This window comes from Acomys minous (assembly GCF_964271855.1).
Source record: "Acomys minous genome assembly, chromosome: 8".
NCBI lineage: Eukaryota > Metazoa > Chordata > Mammalia > Rodentia > Muridae > Acomys > Acomys minous.
Genome location: NC_140489.1, coordinates 47725136 through 47749502, shown reverse-complemented (window position 1 = coordinate 47749502; position 24367 = coordinate 47725136). Strand labels below are relative to the sequence as shown.

The following is a 24367-nucleotide window of genomic DNA, read 5'->3' as shown; positions in this document are numbered from 1 at the left end:
AGGGGAGAGATTCTGATAGGAGCCAGAAGAAAACTGGGCCAGAAATCTTTAGTGATAAGTCTAAAAGAAAAATGCATTATTTTTCAAGACAGGTTCTCTGTGTAGCCTTGGCTGGCCTAGAACTCAGAGATCTGCCGGCTACCACCGCTGCCCAGCAAAAATTGCACTTTATGCTATTACAGGTTAAGACACTTGAGCCTGGCAGTGGTGACACACAATTTTAATCCCAGCACTTGGGAGGCAGAGGCAAACCATCTCTGAGCCTGAGGCCAACCTTGTGGTCTCCAGTATGAGTTCTAGGACACCCACCAAGACTGCACAGAAACCCAGTCTTAAAAAGCCCCCCCAAAAGATACTTTTAACTACTTGATAGCTGCTAGGGGTAGGGGAAAATGACACACAACTTAATGACATTACAAGGAAGAGATTAGGGTGGAAGGCGAGCGATGTATATGAATGCACGGAAACAACTGTCATTTTTTCGTGTTACTTTTTGCATTTGATGTAGAATTTGACAAAATGTTCAAGATATAAACCCTAAATGTTTAATTGCCCCACAAAATCAAACAAAAACTTCAATTGGCTGTAATGTGTATTAGATGGCATATACAGTAGTTTATGCAGTTGAGCCATGTCAGGACTCATCATGAAATGAAACCAAGAATTTCAATAAAATGTAGAACAATTACATGTGCATCATTTTAAGTTTTCGTAAGTATTTTAGGAAATACTATTGTAATAGTTTATATATATGCATATATATAAAACTTGAGAAAAAGCACAATCTTAAGTCCTTTTGGTGATAGCCAAAGGCAATGTGTTCATTTGGAAACGTGGAAGTCTATTAACATGATATTTGCATCTCTGAGCTCCCACGGGCTATATAAAACTGGCTCTTCATAGTTCAGGACTTCATTTCAGCTATTTTCTTTTTGCATGCAGAAGATTAGGTGCAGACACTTTCACTTTTCCAGGAATGTTTCTTGATAAATCTGTGTCCTAAAAAAGAAAAGTGCTTAGCATTCTTATACCCTGCATGGTATATCATGTTAAGGATAATATTCTTAATGTTAGAAGAAAGGCATTTACTACTTTTGCCAAGCAAGTATGCTTAATCACTCCACCAGTCCCCAACTTTACCTTTACACTGCGGAATAAGTCTTTCTCTCTTGCTGTTGCTTCTTTGGAGTGCATGAAGCTGTTCAAGGCTGTCTTTGCAGCTGTAAGTAGAGCACAGATGAATGTTCTAATTTGGTCAGTAAAGTAGTTAAAAATTACAATTAAAAACAAAACCCTAAATTACCTTTTCCCTTTTTCTGAACTCCAGGAGTCAGTTTCACTTTGTATCTTAAGAAAAAAATTATAGGAGTTGTTACTACAGGGAGATCACAAGATTGTGTCAACTATTATGAGTGTATAATAGTGACTTACTTATAGTTTGTCATGGTGGTATAAGGGGCACATATTGGAATAGCAAACATTAGAACATCTTCAGGATGTGGTTGCCCTGTCAAAGAATCAAACAGATTTTCCTGAAAGAGGAAAATAAAAACAATTATAGAAGGAATTTATGCCAAACTTTAAACAACAACAACAACATGTGCTGGGCAGGTAGGGTGCTGTTGAGTCCTTTCCTGCATGCCATCATAAAGGCAATATCTAAAATTAGCATCTGAATACATATTTTGCCTTTTCTGACAGACATATAACCTGACAGTAGTGTCCAAACTGCTTACAGTTCCAAAGAACCATATTTCAATATTTATTCTTTACAACAATGGGAACCGTTTTCAAAGTAGCATTTAATTACTTTCAGAGAGGGAACTCGACAAGCTGCACTTGCAACTAAGCTGTAAGAAAGCTACTATGGATTAAAAGGATGCACAGGAATAACTACCAGGAGTTTGTCCAATTCAAAGAAACAGGACTTACACTTGGGCCAGGCCAGTGCTTTTTCTCTTTGGTGTGTGGAACCTCCAACTTATTTAACAGTCTCTTATGAACCCAGTGCTCAGACTGGGCAGGCGCAGTTGATCAACAAGCTCCAGAGAGCCTCCTGTTTCCACCCCTTCATGCCAGGGTGCATGCTGCCTTGCCTGGTTTTCCATGTGAGTGCTGGGGAGTGAGTTCAAGGCCTCATGCGCACATGACAGTCTGAGCTATCTCGTCAGACACAACAGGAGTTTCTCTGTGTAGCTCTAGCTGTCCTGGAACTCACTCTGTGGATCAGGCTGGAATCAAACTTAGCTCCTCCTACCTCCAGCTCTTGTGTACTGGGATTACAGGCGTGTACCACAAATTGGCTTCATTAGGGATTTTACACCCCTTATAAGAGACGACGGGTCAATATTTGGATACAGTTTTGGCCTTCATAATGAAAGGAATGGCATCTAATGGGTTAAATCAAGGTACTGTTAGCCAATTTATAATATGTTAGATAAGCCTGGCAACAAAGAATCATACTTTCCAAAATGCTAATAGTGCAAAAGCTGAGAAAGTCCAGGCTACTACTACTTGCCTTTTTTTAAAGCGCGTGTGTGTGTGTGTCAGAGAGAGAGAGAGAGAGAATATACCACGTGTGTGAGTGAGAAAGAGAGAGTATACACTGCATGTGTTTTGTGTGTGCTAGAAATCAAATTTAAAGCTACAGCCACCACTGGTTTTAAGTGGCCCTAGACTTAAGGAGAAATTCCAGAATTCAGACTAGGTCTGATTTGTAGGCTATCTACCAGGCTATCTACTTGGTGCCGAATAGAGCACCAAGCGAGTCTCAAAGTGTCCTAATGACAGTCAGGCGTGGTGGTGCAGGCCTGTAATCCCAGTACTCAGGGAGGCAGGCAGATGGCTCTGAGTTTGAGGACAGCCTGCTCTGTGCTACATAGAGAAACCCTGTCTTGAAAAACCAAAAAGTGTCCTAATGGTGATTATTAGCCCCATAATAATTGAAATATTGAGGCACAAAGGAAAGGGAAGAATAAAGAATATTTTTAGCCTAGGTGTGGTGGTACACACCTTTAATCCCCAGCTCAAGGTTGGCTGATCTCGTGAGCTCAAGACATTTCAAGAACATACAGCAAGTTCTAGGCAGGCCAAGACAACATACTGAGACCCCTGTAGAACAGTTTGAGATTTGTGCAGTTACATCTAGCGTAAATGATCCCTCAAACCCAGACAGTGGCTGCAGGGCCTGCAGCTATCTTTTTAATTTTAAGTAGTATCAGACAAGATATTCTGGCCAAAGATTACAATGCAATGTAAAAGAAACTCCCACTCAAACCATACCTCATTTCCCTGCTGATCCACATCGTGCTCTTCCTAGTTCAAAAACAAAAAATAAAGTCAGCTATGAACTTCTGTACCAGTAAGCCACAAGCAAAAAGAAACTGATAGAATAAGGCTGTTGTATAACTCCTAAGAATTGAAGGATACAACTTGGTTCCCTAACACTCAAAATTGGACTAGAGTACGTACTTAATATTTTAGAAAGCATTGCCACTGAAAGAGAAAAATAGGGGTGTTTTTTTTAACCTTTTAAAGTATATGCTGAAGTAGTGTAAGTTGAGGAAACAACCTGAAATGACAACTAAGTTCAATGTTTGCAACGAGAAAAGTAGTTCTTACAAAAAACTTCAAAAAGATTTGCCAACAGTTTTAAGATAAACTTCAAATATTGTGATAAACTTAATTTTGTGTATTTATGTTACATGGAAACATCTCAGTCTGTTTAGGCTTTAGAGTGAGTGCACACATTTTTGCCACTGAAACTCTTTACTCTCTGCAAAAGCCAAGTTTAAGACCAGTCTCTGCTACATGAGTCTTTAAAAAAAGATCAAAACCCAAAACAGCAACAAGAACTGGCATTTGATGCTAGGCTCCCTTTAATTTCTTATAAGGACATGAATTCCCTTCCTAGAAGCTCCATTTTTTTAAAAAAAAGATTTATTTATTTACTAGTATACAGTATTCTCCCTGCATGTGTGCCTGCACACCAGAAAAGAGCACCAGATCTCATTGTAGAGGGTTGTGAGCCACCATGTGGTTGCTGGGAATTGAACTCTGGACCTCTGGAAGCAGTCAGTGCTCTTAACCTCTGAGCCATCTCTCCAGCTCGAAGCTCCACTTAATATTATCACCCTCGAGAGAAGATGAATAATCCCTTTTAGGAATTTTTTCCCTCTCTATGACTTGGTACATATCATAAGCTGGCCTTAAACTTGCATTCCTTCTGCTTTGCCCTTTGACGTGCTGGGACTGTAGCTATGTGCCACGTATATGGCATGGATATTTTTAGGTTTAAGGTTTAGAGACAAAACTACAGATACAGCAATAATATATATAAAAACTCGAGAACCAAAATGATGTTTAGAACCGTTAACAACACTGTTGAGTAGAGGGGGATGATAGTGACAAAAAGTCCCTGTAAACAGCTCACTAAACTGAACATTTAACTCGACTAAAAACAATGCAAACGTAGTAAAAATAGCCAATTGTGCTGGGATTATAGTGATTATCACACCTGCCAACCTGCAACCTACCCTTGATACAAATTTATTTTTAAAAGCTTGCCATTTCAAGAGTATGTTATCTAGTCATATGTGAAGATATACTTAACTGTGGCTTTTAAATGATTTATTTGATAAAGCAATTAAATAACACCCTTAGCTGGAAAAATGTTAATTTCTTCCTGCTTCTATAACTGATACCTCATCTCTGCGAACAGTTATTTTTAATTATTATGTAACACAACCAACTTTATAATGCTATGAAAAGCTTACAGAAGTAATTTATTTTCTACTCAAGTACAGTTCCTTCTCTTATTTTAGCTGAGTTTCATAGGAATCATGTAAAACGTCTCCCATATAAATTGTTATTTTGTATGTGCTATGTTGTGTCCTTGGACCTGTGGAGGTCAGAGGGCAGTTGTGGATGTCATCATCAGGAACAGCGTTCACTCTACAATAAGACCCTTCATTAGCCTGGAGCTTACGAGTGGACTCTGCTCCCTGGCCAGCAGGCCTCCCCCAGTTCTGGGGCTAGGACTCAGGCCCTCTGGGAGCACTTTACAGACAGCTATCCCCTTAGCCCCAAACTAATTTTCTGAAGGCTTCTAATAACTTTATCACTACCTATTTTTATGAAACTAATTGTAATCTTCCACACTTTGTTTCTAAGCTGAAGACTGGCTCACTTGTACATGCCTTGTCAGTCCCAGACTCTGACTATCCCACTTGGGAACGCTTACCTTGTCATCATGTGGGTCATCCACAGCTAAATCTTGTAAATCATGAGTTAAAACTTGAAGGGATGGAGTTTCCTTCTTGATGACATCTAAGGCTAGCTGTCCACCTCTGGGTTTCTGTGGCTGTGTTTTCACAGGTTCATCTTTTGTTTTTCCTTTCTTTCCCTTCTTCCCCTTTTCTTCTTTGTTTGAACCTGCAGACTTTCAATTCATCAAGGGAAGAAAAATCAATGTAATTATTATTAGTACTAAGGTCTTTAAATAGTTTTACTTTAATGTTTTGACTCTAATCTTTCGTTTTCCTTACATTTGTGCACATGCATACATGTGGACTTAAGAGAACACATAGGAGCTAGTTTTCTCCTTTGAACATGTGTGCTCTAGGAACTGCATTCAGGTTGCCAGGCTTGGTGAATGTGCCTTTAACCACTAAGCCATCTCACTGGCTCAAATATGGCTAAGGTTTTAATGTTTCTTATAGCCTAGAAGCCACTGAAAAGCAAGAGAAATGATTTTAGATGTTACTCACTGCCAGCAATTTCATAATAAGTTCACGATCTTCTTCATCCTGGTCTTTGTATTTTTCCTTCATTTTTTTCATTTTACTCTGAAATCAGAAGATTTGAAAAAAAAAAAACAGCAGTAAAGAATATTTTTAAAATGCCTCTTTTGTTCTACCAAATACGCTTTTGAAAAGGTACCCCACATGATAAAGCACAGTATAGAGGACAGGAATGAGTGTGCCATCGCCTCATCCTCAAGGAATTTGCCACAATGGGACAGAAGACATAAGTACAGATAACGGTAAATTAACACAATATTTTAAAGTGGCTTTAAACAGAGCGTGGCGCACTGCCCTTCTCCCACTGTCAGTGAACCTCCCTTCTTGGGCCCCTGTACAAGAATAGTGCAACAGGTGCAGTGAGTCTCCCTGACTGGGTGGAAGGCCAGGACTCAGTAGGCTGTCTAAGCGATTCCACGGTGACCCCCAGTTGTTGGTGACACACACTGGCAGCCCTCTTGCCAGCCGTCCTGTTTCCTGCTTCCCACTGTCTGAAGCAAATGATGCCCCTCAGATGGTCCAGCTATGGTGGGGAACATGACATCTACATCACAATGACTGCCTTGTTGTCCAACTTGCAGTCCCAGTCTAGCAGCAGTGAAAGAAGGCCTTCCCTACCATTTCAGCCTCTGTGCTAGTACTCATGAGCTCAGCTGTGCTTGGCATCAGATGTTTGTATGTGTTATTGGAAGCCCTTTCCAGATGAACACCTTCATCAGGTACATGCCATCTCTCCAGCTAATTTTCAGTCACAGAATAAAAAAATTCATGTACACACTCTATATTACGTACATGGCTGTTTTGCCTACATGTGTATCTGTGCACCACTTACATGCCTGCTGCCTCACAGAGGCCAGAAAAGCATGTTGGATTTCCTGAAACTAGAGGGACAGATAGTTGTTAGCTTCCATGTAAGTGTTGGAATTGAATTTGGGTCATCTGGAAGATCAACCAGCCCCTTCTATTTTTTACTTTTACACTTTACAAAACCAAGAGGAACCCCACAGCTTCACTTGTGAGCCATACTGAACTAATACATCAGTCATAAGCAGATTTTTTTTTACCTTTTGTCCTCTTTTTACTGGCTGTCCAGCTGCAGCAGCTTTGCTTGTGCTCTGGTAAGCCTCGGTGTGCGCAGCGTTCTCTCTCTCTTTGTCCTTCTCTTCCATCACTTCTAAATCCCCTGGGTCACTTGGAAGCTTTTTCTTTTTCATTTCTCTAAATACAAATCAAGAAATACCAAATTTTAAAATGTCAAATGTATCCTAAAGAAATGTGTAAAGTGTGTATTGTATAATGACCTCTACTTAACTTGATAATCACCAGAGCCCTGTATACAAAGAGGCTCAAATAATCACAAAAGATCTGAAAATCTTTCAAAGATGTATCATTCTGTCACCCAATCTCAAAATTATTACCTTTGCTTATCCTTCCTCAGCTTCACACTTATTCAACTAATAACTGTGAGGTACAGCCACTGGGATTCTGGTAATCTATCAATATGGCTTTGCCAGATCTTGGACATTCAATACATTTGTTGGTTGACTGGTGGAATAAGTAAGTGTATCCAAACACAAACAAATTAAGAAAGAAAGGAAAAAAAGCACATTCTGCTGCTTTGGATTCTTCTTCTTCTTCTTCTTCTTCTTCTTCTTCTTCTTCTTCTTCTTCTTCTTCTTCTTCTTCTTCTTCTTTTTTTTGGCAGAGTTTCTCTGTATAGCCTTGGCTGTCCTGGACTCACTCTGTAGACTCAGTGATCCTCCTGCCTTTGCCTCCTGAGTGCTGGGATTAAAGGCATGCGCCACCATGCCTGCCTTGCTTTGGCATCTTCTATTCCTAATGCCACTGTCCAGGTCCTCACTGCCTCTAAGTCTTCCTCAGTATTCCTTAGAAGCTGCCAGAAATCTGCCAGATTCCCAGATTTTTATGTTAATGTCCTGTTTCCTTACCTATGTCATAGTCCCACGCAAAAAATTTCAAATATCCCCTTAATATCACTTGTAAAATAAAACTCCAAGTCTTTAGTTATTCCAGACTCTATTAATTTTTTTTTTACTTATTATGTATACAATGTTCTGTCTGCATGTCTGCTTGCCCACCAGAAGAGGGCACCAGATCTCATTATAGATGGTTATGAGCCACCATGTGGTTGCTGGGAATTGAACTCAGGACCTCTGGAAGAACAGCCAGTGCTCTTAACCTCTTAGCCATCTCTTTGGCCCAGATTCTCTTAATTTTAACCCAAATTTACTTTCTAATCTAAACATCTATGACTTTATATACATAAACTTTTTCATTTCTCCAAAGCATCATACACACACTGTATTTCCAAACCTTTCTCTCCTTGTTTAATGCTAATGCTCCTTGGAATCTCTTTTACCATCATGCACCTAACTGCTAAGATATCTCAGGTACATTTCTTGTGTGTACATACAGAGCCCAGAGGACGATGATGTGTGTTCTGCCCCTTGAGACAGGATCTCCCACTTAACAGGGAGCTCACCGTGTCTTTTTTGGTTTCTGACTAGACTGGCTGGCCAGCAAGAGCCATGAATCCTGTATTTTCCTCCTAGCTCTGAGACGGCAGGTGCTCCATTCTGTGCTTAGCCTTTCACATGGCTGCTGAGAATCTGAACTCAGGCCCCCATGCTTACATAACAAATGCTTTCCTTATCTGAGCCATCTCCCCAGTCCACGGGCTTTTGTTTTATTCAAAAATTTCCTAATTCCAAGAATTTCTACTATTAATGTCTTAGAATTAAAGCAAGAAAGGATAGAAGGGAAAAAGGAGATAAGATTAAAGGGAGAGATGGCTCAGCATGTAGAGCTCGACTGCTCTTCCAGAGGATGCAGGTTCGAGCCCAGCACCCCACATGGCAGTTCACAACTGTCTATAACTCCAGTCCTAGAAGAGCTGACACCCTCACACAGACAATTGTGCAGGTTAACACCAATGCTCTAAGAGAAATAATTAAGAAAAGATCAGTGCATGGTATAGGAATATATGGAAATATCACAGTGAAATTCATTAATTTGTACCACTACTATAAATGAACAATTATAAAAACTTTTAAAAATCAGTGTTCTATTGGTCCTTCATGTGCTGCTGGCACAGTGGCGCACACCTGTAATCCCAGCAGTCTAGGTGGCAGAGGCAGGCGATCTATCTGAGTTCAGAGACAGCTTGGTCTACAAAGTGAGGACAGCCAAGGTTACACAGGGAAACCCTGTCTCGAAAAACCAACCAAACAACCAACCAAAAAACCCCCAAAAGTCATGTGCTAGCATTAGAGTACCTCTCAGAGGTAAAGAATACCAGCTGATCCAAAAGATGCAAGTTCAATTCCCAGCACCTACACAGTTGACACCTTCTTCTGTCCTCTGAGAGCATCAAAACAAATCTGGTATATATAAAGGCATTCATGGAAGACACAGCTAAAACAAGTTATTTTAAAATAATCAAGTGCTTTATATTCATACTTTCCTACAATCACCATACATGTTCACATAATGAAAGGTCTGTCTTACTACTTGTCCATCTTACCTATCACAGATGAACCTTAAATACAAAAACATTAGAGTTGGACATAAAGAAACTTGGTGATTAGAAGAGTATTCAAAATAGTCAAATATGTGTTAGCTAAATTAAAGGTTAAATGACAGTGTTTGATGTGTAAACGTAAGCACACACATGCTATATGGTACATGTGCGGAGGTCAGAGGACCCCTTTCAGGAGTCAATTCTCTCCTACTATGGGATCGGGGGTGACCTTAGGTTGTCAGACTCGTACAGCAAGTATTTTTATCCACTGAGTCATCTCATCATGCAGCTGTCAATTTATAGAAGATGATTCAGTTATATATAACATTTTTACCTTCTTTCCTTGGCTGATAAATGTCTTCGGCCTTGTAATTTACTGTTACTCTATTAAAACAAAAAGGAAGAACTGTGAGACCACTACCATTATTTTTTCAAAAGTAAGTTTTAAAAGAAATTATTCAGAAAAACACAATTGGAAAAAACCCAGCTTACTGAATTCAAAGCTTCTTCTTTTGGAGCCAGTTTCTGCAGAGGCCTATAAAAACACGATTTACTAGCTTATGAATGCCATTAAGTTACAGAGTCTTAACATACCCTTTCTCCATCTTTCTACTTATAATCGTACAAGTCTTCAAATTTGGCAAAATACAGCCAAACTATCTTCCCATACTTATGTATACATTCTTCATGTGACATGTTTAATCCATTTCCTTTGCAGATAAGCTGTCCTTGAACTCCCTATATAGCTGGGAATGACCTTGAACTTCTGCTCTTCTTATCTCGGTGTACAGCACCACACCCACTGTGCCAGCTGCTGCTAGATGCTGTGGACTAAGATCTCGACCAGAAAACTCTGTGAAGGGGCACTCCATTTCTAAGATAGAAATCAATGCTTCGACACAGAGTAGCCTGCCCAAGGAGACCCCTAAGACTGTGGTCTGACTGACTTCTAAGCCATGTGTTAGAATAACATCCCTAGTAACAAACCCACCACGTCTGCGGTGGCGCACACCTTTAATCTCAGCGCTTCAGATGAGGGGGAAGGGGAAATCTGTTGAGTTTGAGGCCAGCCTGGTCTACATATCAAGTTCTAGGCCAGACAGAGCTACACAGTGAAACCTTCTCTCAAATAACAAAACAAACAAGGAACATTGATTTCTAAAGAACGAAAATCAGGCACCCTACAAAGGCAATATGCTTTTTTTGGTGCCACCTCCTCAGCCCCATTGCAATATTTACAAATAAAGTGTTTTAGTAGAGTCTTCTTTCCACTTTCTCCCGAGTCCCCTGTAGCCCTTCCCTGTGGTCTCCTGTCCTCTTCCACCTTCTGTGTCCTTTGGCATGCCCACCTCCACCCCATGCTGCTTCATCATCTGAGTTTACCCTCTCTTGGTCTACTTTTAGAGGTGTAGGCTTTATTCCCTACCCATTTCTACACACACTAGAGGCTAGGATCTGCATATAGGAGAGAATGTGGTTTTTGTTTTGCTGAGTTTGGATCACTTTGTTTAAAATTGTATTTTCCAGGTCCATCCATTTTCTTGAAATTTTCCTAATTTGCTTCTGCAACACTGGAGTTTAAACCCACTGAGCCACATCCCTAGAGCCTGCTGTTTCTAGCTGGATCTACTTTATGTGCTTTTCTCCTTTAGTCCTGGAAATTTCTAGCAGGAGGGACCAACCAATGCTGAAAACATAAGAACACAAAGGAGGTGAAAGTACATGAATGTCACCGAGTAGTACACCACGAAGAATGAGTCAAAGTAGTGAAGTCAATCTTACTGTTAGTTTATAAATAAGGACTGTCTCAAAATCAGCTCCAGTATATAAAACTAAAAATTACTTTTAAAGTTACCTTTGGGGCTGAAGATGGGACAAGTCAATGGTTGTATCGGGATAATCGAGTGTGTCTTCCTCCTCGTCCTTCATTTCACCAATGGGCTCTTGATGTTTTGTCACTGCTTTGGTTTCTCCATCTTCAGAGCTTTCTTCCTGTATTAACTCCTCACTTAGTTCATCTCTCCTACTGTGAACAGCAATGTCTTCTTGATCAGCCTGAGTCATGAGTTCTTCTACAAGAGTTCCATGTAATTCCTCTTTATCCTCTTCACTGCTGTCACCCCCTTCTGTAGGATTCCCATAAGGGAAGTGAGTATGCAACCCCCAGTATGATTCTGGTGATTCCTAGGTTCCTCAAAGGGTCACCAGAAAATTTCCTGAGCATTTCCACAACATACTGTATCCATCCTGACAAAGGATAACCCTTACATGACCTCTGAGATTATTTACCACAAAACTGTTTTGGACATGGCTAGTATTTCTGTAATAAACCTAAGTTGTCTGTCACAACTACTACCAAAAAGCAAGATAATAAAAGTAGTTGTATAAATTCTTCAAGTTTATTAAATTGTAAATGAAAACCAGTATACATTATATAACTAGCTTCACAGGCAAAAGAAATACTAATATTAGCAACTAGGTCCAATTACCATCATTCAAGGATTGTCGTGTAATTAAATAATATGTATTGTTTATATATAATAGACAATAACATGGTATGTATCAATCCATAGAATCTAACATTGTAGTTTTAAATTAAACAATGTAATATGACTCCGAAAAGGAATGGCCCTAAGAGAGAGAATAACTATAGAAGTAGTTCAGGGTACCCTTTCTTTAGGTTGCTTAAGTAGGTAGGTAAATTTACCCTGGCAATCCTAGTATCTCTCTGCTTAAAGCAAAATACGGCAAAAATCAACCAAAGCTGGGAATACTGGCTTAAAATTATAACATCAGCATTTGAAAACTGTGTTGGGTTGACAGTTAAAAGCCTAGCCTGAACCAAAATTCTCATGCGAGAAACTATACTCCATATAAATTCATCTTCCTATCATTTCTAATGCCTAAACCTAAGTGATAATTCATATGTACCCAAGTTTTATCTGTTAAATATATTTACAAGGTACCCATTAAGTGCTCAAAGTTTACCAAAAGTATTTTAGTTATGAATTTAACTATTTTAAAAAAAATATTTGTTTATGTGGGTACTTTGTTTGCATGTACATCTGCACCCCAGAAGACAGCATCAGACAGTTGTGAGTTGCCATGTGGGTGCTGGGAATTGAACTCAAGACCTTCAGAAGAATAGTGAGTGCTCGTAACCAGAGCCATTTCTTCAACCCGAATTTAATTTTTTAATTCATGAGAATATTTTTTCAATCCCTAGTATTTAAAAAAAAAAAAAAAAAAAGTAGCCGGGCGTGGTGGCACACGCCTTTAATCCCAGCACTCGGGAGGCAGAGGCAGGCGAATTGCTGTGTGTTCGAGGCCAGCCTGGGCTACAAAGCGAGTCCAGGACAGCCAAGGCTAACACAGAGAAACCTTGTCTCGAAAAGCAAAACAAAACAAAACAAACAAACAAACAAAAAGCATATTTAGCATTTCCAGAAACAAAATTCAGTAAAATCCTTAGTACTTTGGACTATTTTTAAAAATCTGGTTATTGCCAAGTCTGTTAATGCATGCCTTTAATCCCAGCACTTGGGGGATGGGAGGAGGAGGAGGGCACAGAGGCAGGCAGATCTTTGAGTTCAAGGCTAACCCTGTCTCAAAAATCCTCCCCACCCAAAATCTGGTTATCATAGAAGAGACACAATTATTTAAGACACAGAAGTTAAACTAGAGATTGAAAATCATAAGCCATGGCTAGATATGATGGTGAATTTCTGTAATATTAGCACTTGGGAGACAAAGGCAGAAGGACTGATGCAAGTTCAGTGCTAGCCTGATCCATATGACAAGTTCTAGGCAAGCCAGAGCTACACAGTAGTATCTTACCTGAAGAGGAAAATAGAGTCACAAGTCTGGCTGGGAAGATAAAGATTTAGTTGGAAAACTTCTTACCTTTCAAGCACAAGGATATGAGCTAATGTGCAGAAACCACGTGAGAAATCAACAAACACTTGAAATTCCAACAGTGATGCTGAGGAGATAGGCTCCACTGCCCAGCCAGCCTGGCCTAACCAGCAAGCTCCAGACTAGCAAAAAACCCAATCTCCAGAGAAACAGCCAATGTGTCTGGCTTCCACACGCACGCACATGAGCAAGCACACACACAAATCACAAGCCAATTTATTATTATAACGTATCAACTACCTAGTTGTTCCATTTCTTCTGACATGAGTTCACTTGTGCAGCTTGTCAGTGTTTCCATGTCTTCGTCCTGCACTCTGACTTTGCGTTCACCTCGATGTCTCCAGACACAAGACTCATCTACCTAGAAAGACAGTCCTTCCTCACTGCTGGAACTTTAGAGTTATAAAAGTACACCGAAAGAAAGTGAAGAGTACCTTAAAAAGGAAGCTAAATCCCATCATTAGATACGAAGGAGGAAGAAAATTCTTTTTTCCTAAAAAAGATAAGACACATTAATATTATAAAAATTCATTCCTCTCCAGTTTTTGCTCTGAAAATATTCCATGCCTATGATTATATACATTTTACTATGTACTGTAACATGAACATTTATAAACTTTAGTATTATGTATAGAAATCTATATCTTTTGGGTTTGGCAGAACCATAACAATCTAAATTTTATTTAAAAAATAAAAGTCAAGCTGTAATTCTTATTCTTATAACTGAACTATGTGAAATGCGTTCTCAACAATGAATGCATGGTGACATGACAAATGCTGAATATGCCATGCCAAGACAAAAATTCCTCTATTTCATAACAAAATTTGTATGTACAACTACAACAAACCATTTCTACTCTACACATATCTGTAAAATGGCTCTTGCCTCCATAATCCAGATAAGGAACATCCATCATGTTAAACGGTTACCTCTAATCATGAAGCTTCCTGTTGTCAAATACTCTCCTGTTGGTGCTGTTTTAGACACCTGAGGGAAACAGTGATGCATTATATTCTTATCTAAAGAAACTAACTGAGACAGGCTGGCAGGTTTTATGGGTTGGCCTTGAATGGCTATGAACTGAGGACGACTTTAAACTTCTAACCCCTCCACATCCTGGGTACATGGTTACAACCATGCTCTACTATGGCTGCTTTAAATGGCTATGAGCTTTGTGCATGCCAAGAAGATGTTCTTTCAAAAAGATTTTTCTACTCAAGAGGAAGGAAATAATCCTATTCAAGCAAGCAACTCTAAGTCCTGAAAACTTTATAATTTAGCAAAAATTCTCAACTCTGAAGACACAGATCTATCCTTCCACTGACAGATATACTTGATACTTAACAACAATAAATAAATAACAAAAGGTGTACTACTCCAATAAAATGCCAGACTAGACTGGAACTAGCTAGTTCTTCTAGCACAAGGAGAAAAGAAAAAGCTTAATAAGCTTACCACAAAGCCTTACTGGAAGATAAAATTACTAGTCACTGAAATCCTTTTCCGGGATGATTCTTTTTGATAGTGAAACAGCTTTTTTTCCCTTAAAAATATTTTCAAAGTTTTTTTTTTTCTTTTTTCTGAGAAAAGATTTTCTTTTTTCTTTTCTCTGTGTGGTCCTGGCTGTCCTGGAACTGGCTCTGTAGACCAGGCTGGCCTCAAACTCAGGAGATCTGCCTGCCTCTGCCTCCCAAGTTCTGGAACTAAAGGTGTCTGCCACCACCACTCTGCTTTTAGAGATTTTTAAATAATTTCTATACATGCGTGTTTGTGTGTGAGTATGTACATGTGCCTGCTGAAGGGTGTTTAATCCCCTGAAGCCAGAGTTATAGGTAGTTGTGAGCTGCCCAATGAGGGTGCTAGGAATTGAACTTAGGTTCTCAAAAAAGCAGTACAAAGTCTTTAACAGTTGAGCCTTTTCTCCAGCCCCAAATTTTAATAATTGTGTGTGTGTGTGTGTGTGTGTGTGTGTGTGTACACAATTCTGTGTATGCTGTGGAGATGAGAGGACAGATTTCAAAGAGTTGGTTCTGCCATCCCACCATGTAGAATTTTTTTTTTAGGTCAACATTTCAGTCATTGCAACACCATTCTCTATCCAATATAACTCCATCCATGGGTCACTCTCTTGATGTAGCTCTTTATTCAAATCTTACCAACACCTGTTATTTTATTCCAAATGGCGGCCTCTCTGACTCTATCCCATTGTATACTTTTACAATTTTTCTTCTTAGCAGGCACTTTAATCCAAGTGCTCAGGAGACAGAGACAGGTAAATCTTTCTGGCCAGCCTGGTCTACAAAGTAAGTTCCAGGCCAGCCAAAGATATACAGTGAGACCCTGCCTCAAAAGAAAAGAAATGCTTTCTTCTTCACAGCATTTGCCACCTGGCACACATGTATTTTTCTCTACTGCTTAAACAAACTTTATCCAGGTAGGTACTCTGCCTACCTTTTATATATCCTAGCCATTTGTAGTGAGATTTAGCCCTTAAGAGGTTAAGAAAATGGACCACAGCCTTTATTACCTGATGATGGTACACCCACCAAGCACTAGTGATAACGCGTGCCTCCCAAGCAGCACTGTAGCAAAGTGCCATCGTGCCTGCCTCAGTCAGAGTCCGTGGAGGGATGGGTTCTCCTATAACAGCAATGCTATGTTTCAAAACCAAAGCACAGGGTTTCTACAGAGCAAGATGTCAAAAGTTATATATACTTAGTCCAACAGTTTCAATCATCTTCTACCTTTACCACATTCTACTTCTAGATCCTTCCTACTATCTACCTACCTGTTGTTGCAGTGTTAGAGGTCAAAAACAATTTTTCAAAACTTTTTTTTGTGTGTGTGAGTGTGTTCTCGTGTATACCAGAGATAATGCAGTGTGACTATTACTGCTATATAATTCCAGAATGTTCCTATCACCCTACTGCCCCACCACCACCACAAGAAACCTTGTCTATCAGTGACACTTCTACTTTCTTTCCAAACTGGGCTATCTGTAATCACTTTCCCTTTTTGTTTTTTCTCCCCAAGACAGGGTTTCTTTGTGTAGCCCTGGCTGTCCTGGAACTCACTCTGTAGACCAGCATGGCCTCAAACTCAGAGTGATTCACTTGCCTCTGCCTCCCAAGTGCTGGGATTAAAGGCATGTGCCACCATGGCTAAGTAAATGAAATTATATGTAGCCTTTTGTGTTTAGGCTGAAATTTAAGAGTGGCCTCCTGGGATGATAGGTATGATCTGTCACACCTGGGTTTTGTTTTTGTTTTTTACTATTTTCTTTTAATATTTTACAATAGCCTTCTGTATCTTGGCAATTTGTTAGTAATTTTATGATACTACGGATTAAAAGCCAGAGTTTCATACATGTTAGAAAAGTGCTGTACCACCGAACCTAACTCCTGCCTCTCTCTGTGTAAAGACCATGACTTATATAGCCCAAGCAGGCCTCAAACTTGTGTAGCTGAGGATTACACTGAATTTCTGATCCTTTCACCTCTACTTCCTGAATACTAGGATCTTATGTGGCACTACAACATCTACGTGGCACTGGGGATTAATGTCTTCTAATTCAGCTACATCCACGTACCTTTTAAAATTCTTTTTAATGTTATTTGCTGGTTTATTAATTTATTCATTGCTAGCTGTGGTGGTTTCAATGAGATGTCCCCCACCCCTATAAATCTCAGGCATTTGAACACTTGGTTCCCAGTGGGTGGCTGCTTGGGAAGGACTGGGGTTGTGACCTGCTGAAGGAGGTGAGAGTGTCACTGGGATGGGCTTAGGATTTCCAAAGCCTCTGCCATCTACAATGTACTCTCTCTGACTCCTGTTTGTGGATCTGGATGTGAGCTCTCAGCTGCTGCTCCAGCATCCTGCCACTTCCCTGCTGGTGACATGTTTCACATGAAAAACTCTTAATCCTCTGGAAATTTAGGCCTAGTTAAACTCTTTAGTAAGTTGCTTTGGTTATGGTTTTTATCACAATAATAGAAAATAACTAAAACACAAGTATAAAGAAATACAATGTGTTTCCTTTTCCTCTTTTTGATACAGGGTTAATAACATAGCACACAAAGTCTCCTGCCTCTACTTCACAACTGCTGGGATTATAGGCCTGTGCCACCACACTTAGTTATAACTTGTTTTTGTTGTGTAGACACTGTTGCTTGTTTATTATGACTCTAAAATTCTGGTAATTTCCTTAGGTTTTTAAAAAAATATAAGAGCAAAGGTGGACCTGGTGGTAAACACCCTTCATCTCAGCACTCAGGAGGCAGAGGCAGGTGAATCTCTGAGAGTTGAGACTGGCCTCGTCTACATAGTGAGTTCCAGGCCAGTCAGAGACCCTGTCCAAAAACAAAAACAAAAACAAACAAACAAACAAAAAAAAACCACAAAAACAACCAAAAACCAAAAGCAACCTCCTGACACAAACAACAATATATATACATATATACATATACGTGTGTGTGTGTGTGTGTGTGTGTGTGTGTGTGTGTGTGTGTATACACACATCTCCTTCAACAGGTCACAACCCCCAGTCCTTCCCAAGCAGCCACCCACTGGGAACCAAGTGTTCAAATGCCTGAGATTTATAGGGGTGGGGGACATCTCATTGAAACCACCACAACTAGCAATGAATAAATTAATAAACCAGCAAATACATAAAATACATAAAAGATCACAGTTGGTTAAAAGAGTTTTACTTCTTGTCAATTTGATCATTTTGAATTTCATTTTATTGCTGTCTTAGTTTGAGTTTGTATTTCTATTGCTGTGATAAAACATCACAACCCAAAAGAAGCAGTTTGGGAGCCTGGAGAGATGGCTCAGTGGTTAAGAGCACTGTCTGCTCTTCCAAAGTTCCTGAGTTCAATTCCCAGCAACCACATGGTGGCTCACAACCATCTATAATGTGATCTGATGGCCTCTTCTGGCCTGCAGGTGTACATGCAGATAGAACACTCATACATAAAAATAATTTTTTTTTAAAGCAGCTTGGGAAGGAGTTTATTTTGCTTACGTTTCTAGTGTATTGAGGGCAGCCAAGGAAGGAAGCCAGGTGGGAACTTGAACACAGGAGCTGATGCAGAGGCCATGGAGTGCTGCTTACTAGCTGGCTCATCATGGCTTCCTCAGTCTGCTTTCTTACAGCACCAAAGGCCACCACCCCATGGTATCCTCATCCACAAATAGGCTGGGGCCCTCCCACATCAAATAACTTATGACCAAATTCTCACTATATATAGTCTAGGCTGCTTTTAAATTTGGATATCCTCCTGCCTCTACCTCCAGAGTACTGAGATTACACCTGTGTATGACCACACCTAGCTTACCACATGGTTTTCTACATCACTTGAATTCCTAGACTAGATCACATGATATATAATCCTTTTAATATATTTGTAGATGCATGACTGCTCAGACCTTGTCAAGGATTTCTGTGTCTATACTCTGAATGATGTTGCTGTTTTTCTAGTGGTGCATTTATCTGGTTTTAATACTTGGAAATACTGGCTGATAGAATGAATCTAGAAGTGTTTTTATCTCCCGTATTTTGAGAGAAGCAATTCTGAAGCACTTACATTTAAGTCACAGAAATCAGATAGCTTCTGCCTCCTGGGATTAAATGCATGTGCCATTACTGCCTAGCTGGAACTTTGTTCATGAAGTGATTTAGTTTATTACCTACCTCAGTCTGTTTACTTGTTACAGATTTATTTCTATCTTCTAGTTCTATCATATGGTCTATATAGAGAATATTCTCTGTATACTTTTTGGGCAGTGTTACAGAGATATTGTTAGGTTTAGTTATTAGTGTGTTCAAGTCTTCTACTTCCTTGCTAATCTACTGTTCTACTCATGTTCAGTGTTAACTGTATGTACCTGTGCCTACCCACTTCATTACTGTCTGGTTTCCCTTCATGTATTACAGGACACAACTGCCACACATAAATGTTATGACTCTGACATTCAGGCAAAGTTCTTGTGTCAATTCATCTTTCTTCATCTCTTTTTTTGTTGTTTGCAGTACTGCGGACTAAATAGGACTTCTTGTTTATCAGTTACATTACTTATGTTTTCAGGAGGCCAGTCCTCAGAGTCCAAGTGTATATGGCTCTACATTCAGGGGATCCAACACTCCCCTGGACACAATGGATACTGCATGTGCACATTCTCACGGACATACACCTGAGCACACACGTATGCCCTCACACATGCACATAACTAAAAATAAAATATGTTAAGGAAAGAAAATTCCAGATAATGGAAATATATTACCTGTTGGATTCTTAATTACACAGCTGGTTGCTCCATGAAGATCAGCGTGCACATAAATGTCTCCTTAAATAAAGACAAATGTGAAATGAATCTTTAAGTCCTATTTTGTTGTGGTTTTCTTCTAAATTTTTGTTTTTGAAACAGGGTCTCCTTATGCTACTTAGGCTATTCTATAACTTCTGAGATCAAGTGGTCCTCTTGACTTAGCCTCTCTAGCAGCTGTAATTAACGGCATTAACTCCACACCCAGCTTTAAGTCCTATACAGATTAGCTCAGCCATACTATTTTTGCAATATCCACTTAACAAGTGGCAAAGACTTCTTCAACAAAATGTAAATCATAAAGGATTGAATCTATAATTAATTCTGTGAAACAAGAGTATAAGATGAAAACCAGTGCCTATTAGTGAAATAATGATAAATCATTTAAGAGAAAACTTCATAGACTTTTAATCTTACCTGGTGTTAAATATCTTTTCACGATAATCTCATTCTGTTGCTGATCTCTACCACCTATAATTAGATAGTTCTCTGAACTAATGAACCACAGAAATTTCTCAAACCTATCAAATGGAAGAAAACAAAGTTAACATTTTTCTGTATAGCAGCCTACATTCTTACCATTTTGAAAACAAAATATAACAAAACAGGAAGCCATCATGCCTGTGTAGAATAAGATATCAACAATCTAACAGTGTAATTACTATCACGGACCAAGAAGAATTTTACTAAAAACCTGTAATATATTTTTCACAACAGTCTTAGAAGAAACTAAATCCTGGCAAGGCATAGTGGCACCTGGAGGCAGAAGTAAGGGAATCTCTGTGATACAGTGAGACCCTTGTCTCTGTCAGGGGGAAGGGTAAGAGGGGCAAAGATGGGGAAGAATAGGAGGAGAAACTAAATTCTGTAAGATCTCACTAAATTCTATAATCTTACTAGGTACAATATGTGCGACATACCTATTTTCCTAGCACTTGGAAGATAAGGCAGGAAAATCAAGTTTCTCAAGGCCCACCAGAGATATATATCAATTTAAGGCTAGCCTAGGCTATATTAGCCTATCTAAAAAACAATAATAACAACCCACAAGCCAAGTTATTTCCCTCCCTTCTTTTCTTTTGTTTTATTGTGAGACAAGATTTCTCTGTGTAGCCATGGCTTTCCTGGAACTCATTCTGTAGACCAGGCTGGCCTCAAACTCAGAGATCCACCTGCCTCTGCCTCCCGAGTGCTGGGATTAAAGGTGTATGCCACCACTCCTCAGCTCTATTTACTTCCTTTTTAAAAAGATTTTAAATTATATGTGTATGTGTGTATCTGCACATGGCTAAGTACACATGAAAGCAGGTGCTCACAGAGTCCAAAAAAGGGTGTTGAAGGCCATGGAGCTGGATGGATTACAGAAGACTGTGATCTATCGAATTCGGGTGTTGAGAACTTTAGTCTTCTAGCAATAAGCAGCTCCTAACAACGCAGGCATTTCTCCAGCCCCCAATTATTAATTTACTTTCTATAGGCAGCATTCTTAAAATTAAGTATGGCATAACAATGAATTAATTACATAAAGCAAAAGTGAAAAATACCAAATGCCCCAAGATTCAGCTTTCTTTCATCAGGATATCAAATAGGTTCTAGACTACTGATAAAGCAAGCAACTGTGCCAGGCTGGGTGGTACATACCTGTAATCCTAGCACGTGGGAGGATGAGCTAAGACAATTGAGGTTCAAACCCTCAGTTTCCCAACTGCTAGGGTTATAGACATGCAGCACCACACCTACCTATGGTGGATATGTGCTTGGCTGTAGTAATATGAAATAATTGTGGCATAAGAACTGGGGTGAGGGAAGAGACACCTGAGGGTGCAAGTAAATAGATCTAACAAAATGTAGAGCTCCGAATCTCAAAAAGTAAGAGATGCCAGGTGTGGTGGTAGAAGCCTTTAAGCCAAGCACAGAGGCAGGTATATCTGTTGGGTTCAAGGGCAGCCTCATCTACATATCGAGTCCCAGACCAACCAGAACCACAAAGTGAGACAGACAGACAGACAGACAGACAGACAGACAGACACAGAGACAGACAGACACACACGGAGGGAGAGAGAGAGACAGAGAGATGGTCACATTGGTCTTGGTGTGGAGTGCTCCGAGGGGCCATCATCTTGGCCAAGCTTTCCATCATCCCTGTGCAGAGAGGCTACTTGGGATAACAAGATTGGCAAGTCACACAGTTCCATGCACGGTGACAGGCTACTGTAGCTCTGTTTTGGTGTGTCTCATCCCTGCCCCCAAATGCACTGGTATCATCTCTGCTCCTGTACCCAAGGAGCTACTGTTGATGGCCGGTATTGATGATTGCTACAAATGAGCCAGGGGCTGCACTGCCATGCTGGACAACTTTGCCAAGGCATCTTTTGATGCCATTTCCAAGATTTACAGCTACCTGACACCTGACCTTTGGGATGAGACTGTGTTCACCAAGTCTCCTTATCAGGATTTCACTGATCATCTTGTGAAAACTCACACCAGAGTCTCTGTTCAGGGGACCCAGGCTCCAGCTGTAGTTTTGTTTTTTGTTTTTTGTTTTTTTAGTTTTTCTAGACAGGGTTTCTCTGTGTGTAGCCCTGGTTCCCTGGAATCACTCAGTAGACCAGGCTGGCCTTGAACTCACAGAGATCCGACTGCCTCTGCCTCCTGAGTGCTGGAATTAAAGGCATGTGCCACCACTGCCTGGCTCAGCTGTAGTTTTTTAAGAAGAAAAATAAAGTGAATTAAGTCTTTAAAAAAAGAAGAAAAAAAAAAAAAGAAATTTTAGGAAACAATAATAATGAATGAAAGAGTCTATCAATTTGAGGTGTGGAGAGGAGCATGGGAGATGTTAAGAGAAGGAAAGACAAAGCAGAAAGTGATGTCATTATTTTTTTTAATAACTAAAACAAACTTTAGGGGAAAAGAGAAAAGAGACTAACAGATGCTTAAATAATAACAAAGGCATTCGTGTTAGCACATACTTTTAATCCCAGCACTCAGGAATTAGAGACAAGAAGATTTCTCAATTCAATGACAGCCTTTATAGAGCAAGTTCCAGGACAGCTAGGGCTACACAGAGAAACCCTGTCTCAAAAAAGAGCCAGGCATGGTGGCACATGCCTATAATCCCAACACTCAGAGGCAGGAGGAGCTCTGTGAGTTTGAAGCCAGCCTGGGCTACAAAGTGAGTCTAGAACAGCCAAGACAACACAGAGAAAACTCTGTCTCGAAAAAACAAAACAAAACAAAGTTAGAAACTCTACAAGAAGGTGGTTGTAGTGGAGCACGCCTTTAATCTCAGTACTGGGATTCTCTCAGCAGGTGGATCTCTGTTGAGTTTGAGGTCAGCCTGGTCTACATAGTAAGCTCCAGGACAGCTAGCCAGGACTGTCTAAAAAAGAAAGAAAGAAAAAAGAAAATCTCCAAGAGTAAGAATGTGGCCTGGGTTTAAGTCTAGCACCACAATATAAATAAAACTAAATAAGAACAGAGTAATTTCTGACATATCCATAAAGGTAATACTAATGAGATGCTAATGTATTTAAATAATTTATTCAAAGTTTGATACTGGTTTTGTGATTTAAAAAAGAGCAATAATAATATTTTTAAAGGTGTGTTTTATTTTTAATCTGGGGTGTGTGTGTGTAAATGAATTACATGGTTAAAATTACAAGAGACTGTAAACTGCCCAACATAGGTGCTAGAGTCCTTTGCCAGAGTAATATGTGCTCTTAACCACTGAGCCATTTCTTTAGGCCTAAATTATTATTTTTTAACTCAAAGGAAGACAAAACAATAGAAAAACTGAGCAAAGAAGGAAGGCAAAAATACTTGATGGCTCAGCTGTGACTACAACTAAATAATCAATCCACAAAGCTGATTAACAACCTTGACAAAATTATGTCTGTATGTAACATAACACAAGTGGTAAGAAACTAAATTTCTTATCTTTTGTAATGAGAGGTCAATGAAAGATCATAGAAAAACAAAAATCATAGAGTAGCAATACAAGCTGTTACAGAGAGAAACAGGAGAATATAAAAGTCACACCTAAGAGAGCTAAAGGTAGGGGCTAGAGAGATGACTCAGTAGGTAAAGGTACTTATCAACAAAGCTGAGTTGAATCTACAGGACCCATATGGTGGAAAAGAAACAACCACTGAAAGCTGTCCTCTGACCTCCATATGTGCTCCATGGCACACATTTCTCCACCCACACATGACACAATAAATGAATGAATAAGTAATAAGAATGAAGAACTATAGAGTTGGTTTTATATCTAGCTCTGTATACTTGCTTGACATTCTAAATAATGTACACATACGATTCCAATAAAAAGTAAACATCAAGAGCAAAACACTTACCAATACACTTTCCTTGCTTTTTGGATAGAAGTAACTGTCTGTACTTCTTTTAGAGTTTGCTTTGTTTTCTTTTCTGCTGATTTGAATGCCTTTTTATATAAAAAAATTTTTAAAAACAATTTTAGAATGTATTTACGTAATGCTGAAATACACAACAGCATAACAAATTGCTTTAGACAGCTTTCACTGTATTGGGTATGCTGGCCTCTAACTCAAGAGATCCTTCTGTCTCAACTTCACGCATTATAGAAACATGTAATCACACCTAGCTTAATAATATTCTTTAAGGGGCCATGAGATGGTTCAGTGGCTAAAGGCACTGCTGCCAAGCCTGATGACTTGAGTTTGATCCATGGGACCCATAAGTTATCCTCTTTAAAAAAATATATATAAAATGTAATAAAAACAGAAGGTTTTAAAGTGACTTTAT

At 39.5% G+C, this 24367-nt stretch overlaps 1 protein-coding gene across 2 annotated transcripts in view; it reads right to left on the bottom strand.

The window, feature by feature from the left end:
* Positions 1-574: 574 nt before the first annotated feature.
* The window catches only part of NEMF (nuclear export mediator factor), a 46660-nt gene continuing 22867 nt past the window's right edge, over positions 575-24367 (bottom strand). For both annotated transcript variants that reach the window (XM_084792498.1, XM_084792499.1), the window contains exons 16-33: positions 23938-24026; positions 20003-20106; positions 19544-19606; positions 15786-15898; positions 14188-14245; positions 13692-13750; positions 13498-13618; positions 11198-11468; positions 9835-9877; positions 9677-9726; positions 6866-7019; positions 5769-5846; positions 5243-5440; positions 3283-3315; positions 1432-1532; positions 1304-1347; positions 1141-1220; positions 575-999 (exon numbers count right to left, since the gene is read on the bottom strand). In XM_084792498.1, coding sequence (XP_084648624.1) covers positions 922-999; positions 1141-1220; positions 1304-1347; positions 1432-1532; positions 3283-3315; positions 5243-5440; positions 5769-5846; positions 6866-7019; positions 9677-9726; positions 9835-9877; positions 11198-11468; positions 13498-13618; positions 13692-13750; positions 14188-14245; positions 15786-15898; positions 19544-19606; positions 20003-20106; positions 23938-24026 — 1737 coding nt within the window. In that variant the 3' untranslated portion in view covers positions 575-921. The remainder of the gene's footprint in view (positions 1000-1140; positions 1221-1303; positions 1348-1431; positions 1533-3282; positions 3316-5242; positions 5441-5768; positions 5847-6865; positions 7020-9676; positions 9727-9834; positions 9878-11197; positions 11469-13497; positions 13619-13691; positions 13751-14187; positions 14246-15785; positions 15899-19543; positions 19607-20002; positions 20107-23937; positions 24027-24367) is intronic.